We start from the raw sequence: 17,559 nt of genomic DNA, 5'->3' as shown, positions 1-17,559 counted from the left end.
ACAGTTAACATCAAATTGAGGGGGAACGTCTAACTTTTTGGACTCAAGATCATTAATCTCTGGGTATTCCTTAACCCTTTTTACCAGAATTATGTGAGTGAGTGTATGCAAATTATCTAAGATCATTCACCATGTATTCACACATAGCTTAGGCATTGCAACGCAGCAAATTAAAGTTTAAGGTGAATTTACATATTTTACTGGACTCTAAAACAAAGAAAGTGTTTAGGGCAGTTGGACCTCGAAGACAGAAGGTCTTTCTGCAGTAATATTAAACATTATCAGTGAGGATAACAGTGTACAGTATCTTTAGCCTATATTCATTGTTGAAATCCTATGAGAAGATAGAGTCCTAATGTAAAACATAAAGAGAAAAACAAAAATGCATTTATGAGTTTCTGAAATTAGAACTTTAGGAAGATTGAACTTGTCTTTAATTGTACAGTATATTTGATATTCATTTCTCAAATTTCTCTCTAAAATATATCAATGAAACTATAAGTATTCAACTAAAGGGCTCTCCTTGTTAAAACATCTGAACATGAGTAAACAACTGAACAGATCAGGAGGCAATGCATTTAATAGGTTTAGTGTACAGAAGTCTGACCATATGTACGTATGTGTGCATGTTTGCACTTATATATCCTTGTGTGTGTGTGTCTCACACTCAGGTCCTGGCGTAGAGCACGGCAGCAGTCATAGTCGCTACCACGGCAACTGCATGAGGCACCCAGACGATCCATCCACTCTGAAATAGGAAGTGACACAAACTGAAACACTGACCTCAGCACCGTCTGACAGGCTGCTCTAGCCCTTTAACAGCACCCGATTGGCCAAAGCTGTCATGGAATGCACAGAGAACAATGACGGTTAAAAGCAACATGTTCACATAGAGCAAGACAAGACAAAAATCAGCCCATAGAAAGAGAGATTCGTTAGATATTAAAGAGCCAGGCAAGAGGAGAAGATGTCATATTAGAAATGTTAGTTCTGTCATGGGGAGACATCGTATTTTCCTCAGTATTTCAGAGGAACGAGAGAGACTTTTCAATTTCGAGACTTGAGATTTGTTTCATGCAGTGTGCTGACAGAGACAAACAATGCAAGATGTAGGCCGGGTTGACTGGACAGGAGTACGGTGTACCTTTCTACCACAATGCGCCGAAGCACCAATACAGCAAAGCCAGGATAAGGCCGATGAGTATGGCTTGGACAGGCAGCAATAGGGAGGTCTACAGGAGGGAAGGGATATAAAGACATCGTTGGGAATGGGTGAGTTTGACCCCAGGAGAGTGGGTCAACTCATCAAATATACTGTGTTTATTAAACATTAGGAACACCTGCTCTTTCCATGACATTGAATGACCAGATGAATCCAGTTAATTTTTTTTATTTTTACATTTAACCTTTATTTAACTAGGCAAGTCAGTTGAGAACAAATTCTTATTTACAATGACGGCCTACTCCGGCCAAACCCGGACGACGCTGGGCCAATTGTGCGCCGCCCTATGGGACTCCCAATCACGGCCGGATGTGATACAGCCTAGATTTGAACATGGTACTGTGGTGACGATTCTTGCACTGAGATGCAGTGCCTTAGACCGCTGCGCCACTCAGGATAGCTTAAAAGGTTAAAGCTATGATCCTTTATTGATGTCAATTGTTAAATCAATTGTTAAATCCATTTCAGAGGAGAGACAATTGAGACATGGGTTGTGTATGTGTGCCATTTAGAGGTTGAATGGGCAAGACAAAAGATTTAAGTGCCTTTGAACGGGGTATGGTAGTAGGTGCCAGGCGCACCGTTTTAAGTGTGTCAAGAACTGCAACACTGCTGGGTTTTTCCCACTCAACAGTTTCTCGTGTGTATCAAGAATGGTCCCCCACCCAAAGGACATCAGCCAACTTGACACAACTGTGGGAAGCATTGGAGCCAACATGGGCCAGCATCCCTGTGGAACGCTTTCAATACCTTGTAGAGTCCATGTCCTGACGAATTTAGGCTGTTCTGAGGGCAAAAGGGGATGCAACTCAATATCAGGAAGGTGTTCCTAATATTTTGTACACTCAGCGTATATTGATATCGGTACAATAAATACACAACACAATATGTATCTGACCATATTCTAACATACTACAAGCGTGTCCAAGTGTGTCTAAGTCTAGAAGCAATAGTCAAGGGACAAGCGGGTTGGGAGGAGGGAGGGAGCAGTTGTGGTGTGATTAGAAATGCTCTGGTGAACACCTGTTGTATCCTGTGCACATGTCGAATAAACTCTGAAACTTTTCAACTTGAAACTCAAAGGAAGGGGTAGCCTGCTACTGGTGCTGCTTGAAGTCAATTTCATCTCAACTGATCTCAACTCAACATTTGAATTCAACCCAACATTTCCAAAACATATATATTTACAGCATGCATGTTGAAGACCTCTTCTTAGTCGCAGTATATTTTTTAAAGTCTTGATAGTGGATAACTCACTTTGTTTCCTTTCTCCCGCAGCATTTTCAGGTCAGCTTTACACTCCTCAAGCTCATCAGTGATCGACTGCTTTTCCTGTTCGGTTCTCTCAAACTTCTCCTTCAGGTCTGACAGCTCGGTCTGCGTCTCTTCGTACTGAAAACAGAGAGGTTATAAATATTACAGGGCATTCATAAAACATGCATAGTTTGAGCAACCGTAAGGCTTCTGTTTCAAAAGGGATAAAACAGCAGTTGTAAAAGTCCAGGCCCTCATCAAATACTTTGAACAAATACTTCCTTCCTCCCTTCCATGTAGTGACCACTGGGCTAACAAGATAGGATTGTGATAATTATGGGTTCCATTATATACTTAAGCAATAAGGCCCAAGGGGGTGTGGTATATGGCCAATATACCATGGCTAAGGGCTGATCTTATGCATGACGCAAAGCGGAGTGCCTGGACACAGCCCTTAGCCGTGGTATATTGGCCATATACCACAAATCCCTGAGGTGCCTTATTGCTATTCAAAACTGGTTACCAATGTAATTAGAGCAGGAAAAACAAATGTTTTGTCATACCCGTGGTATACGGTCTGATATACCACGGCTGTCAGCCAATCAACATTCAGGGTTCAAATCACCCAGTTTATAATGTAGCTTTTTTTAGCCTATCCAGTCATGTCAGATCATAGATCAGGGATTACTTCAAGGAAGAGAGGAAGACAGCATGCATGTGCCCACCTCTCTCTGCAGGTCCTTGGTGCGGCCGTCTGACTGGTCCAGCTGGCTCTGAAGTTTGGTGTTGTCCTGCTGGTGCTGCTCCTGCTGGGCCCCCAGCCTCTTCTCCATCTCCACCTGAGAGAGCTCCAGGGCCTTCAGAATGCTGCCCAGCTCAGCACTCTGGGCACGCGAGCTGGGGGAGAGAGAGGGGTAGAAAGAGAGAGAGAGACAGAGGTTCAGGAACAGTGTTACTGTCTATGAATGATTTGTAGACCAATGTATTCTAATTGTGACCATTTCAATGTCAAATGTATTGGTCTGTTAATGAGAGTGTGTGTGTATATATATGTGTATGTCGGTGTGTGCACGAAAGAAAGAGTCAAAGATAACTGGGCATTAGAGCAAGGGAGAGTGTGAGAGTGGCAGAGACAGACGTGCAAATACTGGGACCATTTCTGAGTTGAGTTGCGCCCAATCTAATCTGTGTATGATGTTTAGGCACAGATGCTCTTGCCAGTTGTGTTTCAGACTACAGACTGACCTGGCCAAATCCTTCTCTAGCTCCTTTTGCTTCTTCAGCATGGCCTCTTTCTCTGAGCGCATGACAGCACTCTCATTCTGTAGGTTCCCCTTCTCCTTCTGGTGAGCCCTGAGCAGTTCCTCCTTCTCCGCCTTGAGGGCAGCACTCTCCTTCTGGTGTGTATTCAGCACTTCCTGTTTCTCCAAGCGCAGGGATGACACCTCCCTCTGGAGGCTGGTGCACTCCCTCTGCATAGACTCCATTTCACCTGCTGTAGAAAACCATAGGGACGCTCAGACATGTCATTATATCACAGCCTGGGTGATAGTCTGTTTCTGCTTCAGCCAACTCCTTGATACTTTCAGTAAAACTATTTAGTCAGTCTATTCGGGGCTAATTAGCTGCCCAAACTAAGTTGATGTGGATATACTTTCACATGGATGCAACTTTGTGTACAAATGCTTTATAAATCACATAAATAACACTCCTTATTTCAGATAAATATTGTGTGTACAGAGTATCAATATTTGTTATGTATTTTCTATGCATTGTATATGTAGTACCTTGCAGTGGTGGAAAAAGTACCCAATTGTCATACTTGAGTAAAAGTAAAGATACCTTAACAGAACATTACTAAAGTAAAAAGTGAGACACCCAGTAAAATCCTACTTGAGTAAAAGTAAAAGTATTTGGTTTTAAATATACTTTACATATCAAAAGTAAATGTAATTGCTAAAATATTCTTAAGTATCAAAAGTAAAAGTAAAAGTATAAATAATTTCAAATTCCTTATATTAAGCAAACCAAATGGCACGATTTTCTGGATAGCCAGGGGCACACTCCAACACTCAGACATAAAAAAAGCATTTGCGTTTAATGAGTCCGCCAGATTAGATGCAGTAGGGATGGCCAGGGATTTTCTCTTTAAGTGCGTGAATTAGACAATTTTCTTGTCCTGCTAAGCATTCAAAATGTAACAAGTACTTGTGGGTGTCTGGGAAAATGTATGGAATAAAAAGTACATTATTTTCTTCAGGAATATAGTGAAGTAAAAGTAAAAGTCATCAAAAATATCAATAGTAAAGTAAAGTACAGATACCCAAAAAACAACTTAAGTAGTACTTCAAAGTATTTTTACTTAAGAACTTTACACCACTGGTACCTTGTGACTCGGCAGCCTTCTGCCACTGCTTGCTCTGCTGCTGTAGGTCACCTTGCAGGCCGTTAATCTCACGCTCATACTTGCTGGCTGTCTCTCGCCACTTCTCCATATCCTTGGAGACGGTTGCTAGGTTACCCTGGACCGTAGAGACCTCCCGCTTCCAATCGGCGGTGGCAGCATCAAGGGTGCGACGCAGCGTCTTCACTTCTTCTCGGGATCTGTGCAGTTCATCTTGTGAACTCAGGGAGGCGCTGTCTTTCTGTTCTCTAAGGACCCCCAGCTCGTCCTGTAGCTGACGCAGCTGGCCTGCTCACACAGAAGACAGTGGACATTTTTAAGGATGAGAAGAGTTATATCAGGGCCGGTCCTTGCTGTTCTGCCCCAGCAAAACTAGAATAGTCCCAGTAAGCAAAATGATGTTGAAAATACATATTTTTCCAGATGTTGAAGTTAGGTTCAATTTAGGTTCTGAATGAAAGGTGAAAATATATTTTCCATGTTTAAAATACCTATTTTCCAGAACGTTGAAAAGGCATATTTTCCTGATGTAAAAAAATACCTATTTTCAGGACATTGAAATCAGGTACATTTTCTGTTGACATTTTTTTGTCATTTAGCAGACGGTCTAAGAGTGACTTACAGGAGCAATTAGGGTTGAGTGCCCTGCTCAAAGGCACATCAACAGATTTTCACCTAGTCATCTCAAGGATTCAAACCAGCAACCTTTCAGTTACTGGCCCAACCCTCTTAACCGCTAGGCTACCTGCCACCCATTAACTATTGCTTGCTCTTGTGGTTACCCTCAACAGCTCAGGAAACCTGGGCACATGGAAAAGGCTAATACTAACGTCAACACTTGCTATAGTGGTCCCTAACAGTAAGTCAGGCCTGGAGATCCACCCCAGTATCCATGCCCCCTTCTCTGGCCAGGCAGAGCCCAGCCATTGTGTCCGAAGGGCTGTGTGGGTCTGCCTTGGGGTCTGAAGCCATAGTGAGGAGGACGTGGAGGGCCGTTATATCCTTTAAAGGGACCCATCTTCTTCTGCTTGGGCACTGGAGGACGCCACAAAGGAGCAGCTGGGTAGATCACCTGGTATGTGTGGCGATTTTGGGGGACGGTAGGGGAGGGACGATTTCCCTGAGGTCACTATCCTCATCTGAGGATGAACCGGAGTGGTAGTCAGACGTCACCCTCTCCACAGCACTGGTCACCTTCTTAGTCACATCCTCATCACTATCACTCTTCTGAATGAAAGTTGAAAATACTTATTTTTCAGATGTTGAAAATACGTATTTTACAGATGTTGAAAATACGTATTTTACAGATGTTGAAATGAAGCTCATTTTTGGTTCTGAATGAAAGTTTAAAATATGTCATTTATAGACGTCTATGTTTGGGCCAAATCAAGGCTGGTCCAGACCGGACAAAATCTGAACCAAACATAGATGTCTTTGGATGTGGAAATCAAGGCCGGTCCGGAACTGCACCAACAAAAGACATCCAAAAGGCGGTGAAGCTCTCTCTATCTCACAGGACTGAACCAACAACACAACTACACACAAACTTTAACCACATATACAATAGCCTAGATTCATGAACAGTGACGCATACAAACAAAAACTCAGCTCTACCCACACACATTCCTACACATTTCTCACACACCCCAAAAGTAATTCTAGTAAGGAAGATCCAAGGCAACTTCAAACAACACACACACACTTTGGTCTATAGTTACCGTGTAGGAGTTTCAACTGTTTTGCAGACTCGTCAGCTTGCTGCTTGTTGGCTCTCCTCTCCTCCTCCAGGAGACCTATAATGTATGACACAAATAATACAATAAGTTAACTTCTCTAACTATGAACATTCACTGCTGCAGCTGTTGTGTGAAGGTGTGTATGCTTGTGCCTGTTATCTTTATACAGTATTGGATAATGACTGTAAGTCGCTTTGGATAAAAGCGTCTGCTAAATGGCATATATTACTATTATATTATAATCCACTGTTGTGTGAGTGTCATTCCCAAAGCTTTTCCATTACCTTGCAGTTCCATGCATTTCAGTTTTCCTGTGTTGGAGAGCTCCTGGGCCTCACGAAGCTCCTCGTTCAGATGCTTGATGACTTTCTCTGAGTCACTTGTTCCCGTGTTGGATCGGTTCATCTCATCTGGGAAAGGAATGGAGGTAAATACAGTGTTCAGCAGAAGACAGACCAACATGACAGGGTGGAGACTTACAGTGCATACGGAAAGTATTCAGACCCCTTGACATTTTCCAGATTTTTTTATGTTACAGCTTTCTTCTAAAATTGATAAAATAATTTCCCCCCCTCATTAATCTACACACAATACCCCATAATGACAAATACCCATTTTTTGCAAATGTATAAAATATAAAAAACTGAAATATTACATTTACATAAGTATTCAGACCCTTTACTCAGTACTTTGTTAAAGCACCTTTGGCAGCGATTACAGCCTCAAGTCTTCTTGGGTTTGATGCTACAAGCTTGGCACACATGTATTTGGGGGGTTTCTCCCATTCTTCTCTGCAGATCCTCTCAAGCTCTGTCAGGTTGGATGGGGAGCGTTGCTGCACAGCTATTTTCAGGTCTCTCCAGAGATGTTAGATCAGGTTCAAGTTCGGGCTCTGGCTGGGCCACTCAAGGACATTCAAAGACTTGTCCCGAAGCCACTCCTGCATTGTCTTGGCTGTGTGCTTAGGGTCGTTACAAATTCACCCCAGTCTGAGGTCCTGAGCACTCTGGAGCTGGTTTTCATCAAGAATCTCACAGTACTTTGCTCCGTCCATCTTCCCCTCGACCCTGAGTAATCTGCCAGCCCCTGCTACTGAAAAACATCCCCACAGCATGATGCTGCCACCACCATGCTTCACGTACAGTTGGTGCCAGGTTTCCTCCAGACGTGACGCTTGGCATTCAGGCCAATCTTGGTTTCAATCTTGGTTTCATCAGACCAGATAATCTTGTTTCTCATGGTCTGAGAGTCTTAAGGTGCCTTTTGGCATGTGCATTTTACTAAGGAGTGGCTTCCATCTGGCCTTCTGGTAGGTTCTCCTATCTCCACAGAGGAACTCTGGACCTCTGTCAGAGTGACCATTGGGTTCTTGGTCACCTCCCTGATCATGGCCCTTCTCCTCCGATTGCTCAGTTTGGCCTGGGGGCCAGCTCTAGAAAGAGTCTTGGTGGTTCCAAACTTCTTCCATTTAAGAATGATGAAGGCCACTGTGTTCTTGGACCTTCAATGCTGCAGAAATGTTTTGATACCCTTCCCCACATCTGTGCCTTGACACAATCCTCTCTCGGAGCTCTACAAACAATTCCTTCGACCTCATGGCTTGGTTTTTGCTCTGACATGCACTGTGGGACCTTATATAGACAGGTGTGCGCCTTTCCAAATCATGTCCAATCAATTGAATTTACCACAGGTAAACTCCAATCAAGTTGTAGAAACATCTCAAGGATGATCAATGGAAACAGGATCAGTGGTGGATAAAGTACCCAATTGTCATACTTGAGTAAAAGTAAAGATACCTTAACTTGCCACACGGATCCTTCTTACGGGATCATTTTCGTAAACAACCGCTGAATTGGCAGCGCGCCAAACTCAAAAATAATACTACAAATATTTATAATCATGGAATCACAAGTGAAATATACCAAAACACAGCTTAGCTTGTTGTTAATCCACCTATCGTGTCAGATTTTGAAAATATGCTTTACAGCTAAAGCAATCCAAGCATTTGTGAGTGTATCAATCACTGCTAGAAAAGCTAGCCTTAAATTAGCTTGGTCACGAAAGTCAGAAAAGCAATAAAATTAATCGCTTACCTTTGATAATCTTCGGATGTTTGTACTCACGAGACTCCCAGTTACACAATAAATGTTATTTTTGTTCGATAAAGATTAGTTTTATAACCAAAAATCGCCATTTGGTTTGCGCGTTATGTTCAGAAAACCACAAGCTCGTTCTGGTACTGAAGGGCAGACGAAAATTCCAAAAAGTATCCGTAATGTTCGTAGAAACATGTGAAAGGTTTTTATATTCAATTCTCAGGTTGTTTTTAACATACATAATCGATCATATTTCAACCAGACGGTAAACTGTTCAATTCTACAGAGATAGAAAATGTCGAGCCAAATCTCTTCTGCGCAGGAACCAATCAAAGGACACCTGGTCATCCACTGACGCGCTTTGATAAATCTCGCTCATTTTTCAAAATAAAAGCCTGAAACTATGTCTAAAGCTTGGACACAGCCTGAGGAAGCCATTGGAAAATAAATCTGGTTGATACGCCTTTAAATGGAGGAGGGGCAAGCAATGGAACAAGGATTTTTGTTTTTTAAAAGCACTTCCGGGTTGGAGTTCCTCAGGGAATCACCTGCAAAATCAGTTCTGTTATACTCACAGACAATATTTTGACAGTTTTGGAAACTTTAGAGTTTTCTATCCTAATCTGTCAATTATATGCATATTCTAATATCTGAGCCTGAGAAATAGTCCGTTTACCTTGGGAACGTTTTTTTCCCAAATATAAAATTTCTGCCCCTTAGCTTTAAGAGGTTCAAGAAAATGACTCAAGTAAAAGTGGAAGTCACCCAGTAAAATACTACTTGAGTAAAAGACTAAAAGTATTTGGTTTTAAATGTACTTAAGTATCAAAAGTAAAAGTAAAAATAATTTCAAATTCCTTATATTAAGCAAACCAGATTCTATATTTTTTAATTAACGGATAGCCAGGGGCACACTTCAACACTCAGACATCATTTACAAACGAAGCATTTGTGTTTAGTGAGTCTGCCAGATCAGAGGCAGTAGGGATGACACGGGATGTTCTCTTGATATGTGTGTGCATTAGACAATTTTCCTGTCCTGCTAAGCATTCAAAATGTAACTAGTACTTTTGGGTGTCAGGGAAAATGTAAGGAGTAAAAAGTACATTATTTTGTTTAGGAATGTAAGTGGAGTAAAAGTAAAAGTCGTCAAAAATATAAATAGTAAAGTAAAGTACAGATACCCCAAAAAACTACTTAGTACTTTAAAGTCTTTTTACTTAAGTACTTTACACCACTGAACAGGATGCACCTGAGCTCAATTTCGAGTCTCATAGCAAAGGGTCTGAATACTTATGTAAATAAGGCCTTTCTGTTTTTAATATTTTGTAAATGTGCAAAAATTTCAAAAGCGTGTTTTTGCTGTTTTGCCCGATTTATTCCATTTTAGAATAAGGCTATAGTCAAGGGGTCTGAATACTTTCCCAATCCACTGTATCTACAGTAGGGGCAAATGAGGACAAATATTATCATAAAATTATAGATGACTGACATTAGCCACATGTGGTCTCGTACTTTCTATTACCCTCGTTAGGCCTTTGCGAGATTCCAAAGCTAATGTCAAACTTGACTGAATGTCTGACTCTCTGGACTATTTTGCCTCCCCACTCCCTGCCAACAGATTACATTTAGCCATGGATGAAATGTGAGATAATTTCCCAAGATGACCAAAAATTTGACTATTACATAAACTAATTACATCCCAAAAATAGAATAATTAATAATGTCATCTGAACTCACATATTGGGGTCCGCTTATATTAGCGGGCACTTATAGTAGTCAAGCCCTTTGATGTACCCTCAAAGTAATCACATTTCTCACAGTTTCAAAGCAATGACCTCTACTGACTATGATTTCATAGGTCGAAAAGATGACTAGTAGAGAAAGCAACGCATAACTCTCTCTCAAAATAGATGGAATAAAAGCCAGCTAAAACTCTTCTTCTAATCTGCCAGGGCTGTAAAAAGAGACGACCTCATCCTAGATCAAGCGTTTGGCAGAGGCCAAAACAAGACGCCATAACAGATGGCACCATAAATGGAGATATCAGAGGGCTATGACATCACTGTGGCAGACACTGTATCAGTGCAGAAACTAACAATATGGGTGTTTCAGATAACAGACATGCACACACAACCTCGCACACTCGCTAGCTCGTTTAAATACACACGTGCAAACGTTACTGTGGAATATTAGCTTTGACGTCAAACCAGAGAACTAATCAGAGATGTTAGTTATGCTAATCAATGTCCATAAACAAAGCAGTGTTTAGAGTCTGCTGGAGGCTGGTGGTGCACCCCCCCCCCCCCCCCCCCCCCCTGTTCAGGCACATGACCTCCCACTGTGTGTGAAGACAGGGAGGAATGCTCTGGCCTCTATCTGAGAGAGTGCGTGTTTGTGTGTGTGTGCATGTGTGTGCATGTCTGTAAATGGACATGCACACAAACCTTTAACATCCCTATGTTAAAGGTTTATCTCTCACTGACACATCATGGTTGGCCATTACTTCTTGGGATATTTGGTGTCATCAAATGATGCCGGATGAAAAAACACAACTCTGGAATATTCCTTTCTACGTCTAAAAATATTTCTCAGACTTGCTGGTTCATCGACCATTACGTTCCCTCATAGGCACCACAGAATGAATGTAATGAGAATCCTTCTAACCCTTTTTCTATTTTTACATCTCATCATGCTGAAGGCTATAGCCGTCATGCTCCATCCACCCTAATGTCTAAGCCCGCTACCATTGTGGCAGCCATTCAAAACTAAGTCAGAGGCTTCATGATTCCCTGACCGGGACTGTATTTTTATACATTAACACTCACAAAGCAATCTTCTGGTCTAGGCCTGATGCTTTGGTTTACAGCTACAGAATATACTGCAGGTGTAATGATTCCTATGTTATAAGGGTAACTTCATATTATAAAGCTCTGATGAGATTTACACTATAAACTGTGAAAAAAGATAACCCTAAGGTCAAATGTGTTATTGTTGTTATGGTGAATAGCCAATGTGTTCTGTATAGCCTATGTGACTAGTGGCATTACTAATTAATTGATCATGCACAATTGATTCACTCACAGACATGCATCAGGAACATACACAAGGTACTCCAGTGTCCTCTCTAAAATGTTATTCTCTTGTTAGAATTGGTTGTCAATCCTGTCAACCTAAATGTCAATACTGTCATTTAACAGTCATTTGAGGTGATCCCTAATGTAGGCTCCTTCAGATTACGGTTTGATTCCACTTGAAACCAGAGAACTGTGGCCCTAAACACAATGCCTTTTATAGCAATGCGAGCTCTTAAATGTCCCGTTTCCACACCCAGTCTTTCCTTTACAAAGTCTCTCTCTCTTTGACCCTTTCCTCCTCACTCGGCAACGAGGTCTGGGATGACTTGCACAAGTCCGTAATAGAATAGGAGGTGACTGGTTAGAGACATCAGAACTGATCCAACAGATCCCGGTCAGTTATTATAATCTGTCCAATTACATGTAATAAGAATAAAGAAAAGGTCTCACTCACCTTTAATGAGTGTGACCTTCATGGGTTCTTTCACCTCCTGATGATCCATTTGCTTATCTGCAAAAAAGGATACATTATCATTTCATATGAGTACAGTGACTTTGCAAACAGTTCGGGGTGAGAGATGAGCTAACTTGAGAATAAAATATTGACAAGATATCATAGCAGAAGAAGAAATCAATGACATAACATATGAAGCACAAGACTGAAAAATGTAATTGAATGTGAAATGAATGTGCATACAACATACATTGAGGACTTTATGAAGAGATGTTGTATTACAATTCTATGAAAGCAATTAAAAATGAAAGGATAATAATTGAAAATAATAAAGCCTATATAAGTACATTACATTTCAAAACATATAATAATGTGATATTACCTCAGGTCAGGTGTTCTCTGCTATAATCAGTGCTGGGGCTACAGCAGTCCCTGGCATGAAGAATTCTTTCCAACTATCTGATTTTTCAGATGCGAAATGGAATAGTCCATCTGAAGAGGGGGACATCAAATGCAATAACAAAGACTATCCATCAAACTGCCAAGCTATTTTCCAAGGCATGTTAGGAAAAGAACCACTGGTACAGTAAAAATGACTGGTTGATTACCTTGAGGGTAGTCAAAATCTAATGATAGAGGTCATCCAGATCAAAACAATAATTGTCACAAATAGTCCCCCCTCTTCATGGTGGAGGGTCCCAGTCTTTCCACACTAGGTCATGAATCTGACTGGGGCATCTCGGAAGCTGCAGCTGCATACTGAAACAGAGGGAGGTTTTGTTCAGGGAATGAGCTGCTCCCAGGCCAGTTGGTACTGATGTAGAAATGGGGGCTTAGCCTAACAATAGGACCTTCCAATGTGAGATTGTGTGAGAGTGGGTAGTGTGTGAGTGTATGAGTTTCTGAGTGTGTGTATGTGTGTCTGTGTGTGTGCCCTTGTTATGCCAAGTAGGGCACTGCCATTTCCCTTTAATTTAACTCCATGCTGACCATATGTTTCCATAAGGATAAATTATGCTGCAACATTTTGAGCTCTGAAAGGGGTAGTGTTGACAATAAAAGCAGGACATAGAATAAACAGAAACAAATGATGTGGAGTATGACATAATATAAACTGGTGTAATGTTAGAAGTGGAGAATGCAACTAATACACTGAACTAATGTGGTGTGACATTACAAAGGTTAGGAGGCTTTGCCAGAAGTTCAGAATGGGACACAATAATAAAATAGATTTAGCAAAACCAAAGAGACTAATCTAGGAAATCCATGAATGAGGGAAATACTGCCAGTACACTTCCCTGATACATGTGTAAATATTGTAATATAAATTGTGCATTCCTTTATTATACTTATGCTAAAACATTTTATTATTTCATATTGTTGTTGCATTGTCGAGAAGGAACCTGCAAGTAAGCATTTCATTGGACAGTGTATACCACGTGTATCCTGTACATTCAACTAATAAAACTTGAAACTACACAGTCTCAAGAACAACCTAGAGAACTGTGACCAAAACAGAATGAAAAAATAAAACGTAAATACCACCAGGGTAATACTGCCACTCAGGTGTGTGTTTGTGTGTGTGACAACCAAGTACTGTGACTTCCACAGTACTACAACGTTTTTCCTCCTAGACTGAATGGATACATTTGATCATCCATGTACAGATTAGTAGAAATGAAGAAGGGAGTTAATAAAATATTTCCTGTAGGGACCCAAGTTTTTTCTGACCATTTGATGTGACCTGGAGTGGAGAAAATATGGAACCTAATTAAAGGGTTGAACTAGGGCCCCGTTTGTTCTAGTCAGGTCATGTAGTTACCCTTAAACATGTAACTAAATCTGTATTAGGCCCTACCAGATCAATAAATTCTCATCAATCTCCACTTTTATACAATTTATACTGTATTGTCTTTATGCTGGAGACACACAATATATGTTTTTATATTTCCCGTAAGTATCCTGTGAGAAAAGGTAGAAAAGCAAGAGAGGTAGAAAAGCAAGAGAGCTCTATACATAGGCCTACAGAATAGTATGAACAACAAAAAACTAGGAAAAAGAACAAGGTCACTTCAATTAATTTCCCAGTTGAACCGTTTGGGAGTGTCTTATGATGAGATTTTGTAGAACTATCGCTAGAAAAACTCAAAAACTCAGACTGGTCATCTCCGTATAACCGTTGCAAGACCCACTGGTTGATGCTTATTTATAAAACCCTCTTAGGCTTCACTCGTCCCTATCTGAGATACCTACTGCAGCCCTCATCCTCTAAAGACAACACCCATTCTGCCAATCACATTCAGTTAAAGGTCCCCAAAGCACACACATCCCTGGGTCGCTCCTCTTTTCAGTGTGCTGCAACTAGCAACAGGAACGAGCTGCAAAAAAAAAAAACTAAAACTGGAAGGTTTTATCTCCATCTCTTCATTCAAAGACTCAATCATGGACACTCTTACTGACAGTTGTGGTGGATTTGCATGATGTATTGTTGTCTCTACCTTCTTGCTTTTGTGCTGTTGTCTGTGCCCAATAAAGTTTGTACCATGTTTTGTGCTGCTACCATGTTGTGCTGCTGCCATGTTGTGTTGCTACCATGTTGTTGTCATGTGGTGTTGCTACCATGCTGCGCTACCTCTTTATGTAGTGTTGTGGTGTATCTCTTGTCGTGATGTGTGTTTTGTCCTACAGACAGTTGAAGTCGGAAGTTTACATACACCTTAGCCAAATACATTTGAACTCAGTTTTTCACAATTCCTGACATTTATTCCAAGTAAAAATTCCCTGTCTTAGGTCAGTTACGATCACCACTTCATTGTAAGAATGTGAAATGTCAGAATACTAGTAAAGAGAATGATTTCTTTCAGCTTTTATTTCTTTCATCACATTCCCAGTGGGTCAGAAGTTTACATACACTCAATTAGTATTTGGTAGCATTGCCTTTAGGTCAAACGTTTTGGGTAGCCTTCCACAAGCATCCCACAATAAGTTGGGTGAATGTTGGCCCATTCCTCCTGACAGAGCTGGTGTAACTGGGTCAGGTTTGTAGGCCTCCTTGCTCGCACACGCTTTTTCAGTTCTGCCCACACATTTTCTATAGGATCGAGGTCAGGGCTTTGTGATGGCCACTCCAATACCTTGACTTTGTTGTCCTTAGGCCATTTTGCCACGACTTCGGAAGTATGCTTGGGGTCATTGTCCATTTGGAAGACCCATTTGCGACCAAGCTTTAACTTCCTGACTGATGTCTTGAGATGTTGCTTCAATATATCCACATAATTTTCCGACCTCATGATGCCATCTATTTTGTGAAGTGCACCAGTCCCTCCTGCAGCAAAGCACCCCCACAACATAATGCTGCCACCCCCTTGCTTCACGGTTGGGATGGTGTTCTTCGGCTTGCAAGCATCCCCCTTTTTCCTACAAACATAACGATGGTCATTATGGCCAAACAGTTCTATTTTTGTTTCATAAGACCAGAGGACATTTCTCCAAAAAGTATGATCTTTGTCCCCATGTGCAGTTGCAAACCGTAGTCTGGCTTTTTTTATGGCGGTTTTGGAGCAGTGGCTTCTTCCTTTCTGAGCGGCCTTTCAGGTTATGTCGATATGGGACTCATTTTACTGTGGATATAGATACTTTTGTACCTGTTTCCTCCAGCATCTTCACAAGGTCCTTTGCTGTTGTTCTGGGATTGATTTGCACTTTTCGCACCAAAGTACGTTCATCTCTAGGAGACAGAACGCGTCTCCTTCCTGAGCGGTATGACGGCTGTGTGGTCCCATGGTGTTTATACTTGCATACTATTGTTTGTACAGATGAATGTGGTACCTTCAGGTGTTTGTAAATTGCTCCCAAGGATGAACCAGACTTGTGGAGATCTACAATTTTTTTCTGAGGTCTTGGCTGATTTCTTTTGATTTTCCCATGATGTCAAGCAAAGAGGCACTGAGTTTGAAGGTAGGCCTTGAAATACATCCACAGGTACACCTCCAATTGACTCAAATGAGGTCAATTAGCCTATCATAAGCTTCTAAAGCCATGACATCATTTTCTGGAATTTTCCAAGCTGTTTAAAGGCACAGTCAATTTAGTGTATGTAAACTTCTGACCACTGGAATTGTGATACAGTGAATTATAAGTGAAATAATCTGTCTGTAAACAATTGTTGGAAAAATGACTTGTGTCATGCACAAAGTAGATGTTCTAACCGACTTGCCCAAACTATAGTTTGTTAACAAGAAATTTGTGGAGTGGTTGAAAAACGAATTTTAATGACTCCAACCTAAGTGTATGTAAACTTCTGACTTCAACTGTATATATTTTTTAATCCCAGCCCGCGTCCCCGCAGGAGGCCTTTTGCCAGGCCCTCATTGTAAATAAGAATTTGTTCTTCACTGACTTGCCTAGTTAAATGAAGGTACGAAAAAAAACATTGGTTCCACAAACGAGAGAAGACAACGATGTGCAGATTCGCGAAAAAAAAAGTGTGATTTCATAAACTGTTTATTCGATTGTGGGGTTTGAATATTGTGAGAAGTCAACAACATATTTGGTGAGAATCACAAGATAGGGTACAAAGTCAATTCTATTCTAGGGACATAAGCCTACATTGGGTGTTCAGTTTTCAATTATAGCATTATTTAATCTGCAGTTGTTCTTTTGCTATTTTATTTTTTTACAAATAATATTTAGATGTTAATAGTATCTTCTGATGACAATTATCACATATTTTAACTAAATGCAATCTATTAACTTCCAAATATAAGTAGGTACAGTATCTAGCTTTCCGATTACACGTTCAGATGGAATGGCTTGTCCTTTACTTTGTAAAAACCTTGATTGCATCGAGTGAATGTTGGACAAATATATTGGTTCCTTTCTAAACATAGCAATGTGAATGCAAATAGGACTGGGACCACAAATATGTGAATTGAACTGGCAAGAGTTGAGTCCTTATTCAAAGGCAAATGTAGTGTGAGTACAAAGATAACTGAGTTATTGTTTTTTTTACCCGAGTTCTCTTTAAAGAGGACTGAGATCGGTTATTTTGTTGTGGACTATATGTGAAAACACCCAAAGTTATGCAGCCTCTCTCCATATTTTGTATTTTTCTTGTTAAATTATTACTAACATTATTGTTTTTAGTTTTGCGTAAGCTAGTTATTATGCAATTCATGACACACAAAGGGATGCTCGAAAACTCTGACACATCGTGGGCGTTGCCAGTTATGGGCGTTACCTGTAATGTATCGTCGTGACTACGCGGTCTCATGGGAATGAGAGTTTCCAAAAATGCCAGTGAGCTGATGGTGCTGG

At 40.8% G+C, this 17,559-nt stretch overlaps 1 protein-coding gene across 1 annotated transcript; it reads right to left on the bottom strand.

Moving 5' to 3' along the window:
• Positions 1 to 567: 567 nt before the first annotated feature.
• On the bottom strand, positions 568 to 12,296 carry slmapb (sarcolemma associated protein b). Its single transcript, XM_039011165.1, has 9 exons — positions 12,244 to 12,296; positions 6,901 to 7,026; positions 6,599 to 6,673; positions 4,863 to 5,168; positions 3,722 to 3,971; positions 3,202 to 3,373; positions 2,480 to 2,614; positions 1,145 to 1,232; positions 568 to 748 (listed from the first exon to the last, which is right to left on the bottom strand). The coding sequence occupies exons 1-8, from the start codon at positions 12,290 to 12,292 to the stop codon at positions 1,149 to 1,151; spliced, it is 1,197 nt and encodes a 398-aa protein (XP_038867093.1). The 5' UTR covers positions 12,293 to 12,296; the 3' UTR covers positions 568 to 748; positions 1,145 to 1,148.
• Positions 12,297 to 17,559: the final 5,263 nt, after the last annotated feature.

The sequence above is a fragment of the Salvelinus namaycush genome, chromosome 16 (assembly GCF_016432855.1).
Source record: "Salvelinus namaycush isolate Seneca chromosome 16, SaNama_1.0, whole genome shotgun sequence".
Taxonomy (NCBI): Eukaryota; Metazoa; Chordata; class Actinopteri; order Salmoniformes; family Salmonidae; genus Salvelinus; species Salvelinus namaycush.
The sequence above is the reverse complement of the archived record's forward strand: the minus strand, read 5'-3'. Positions and strand labels throughout refer to the sequence as shown.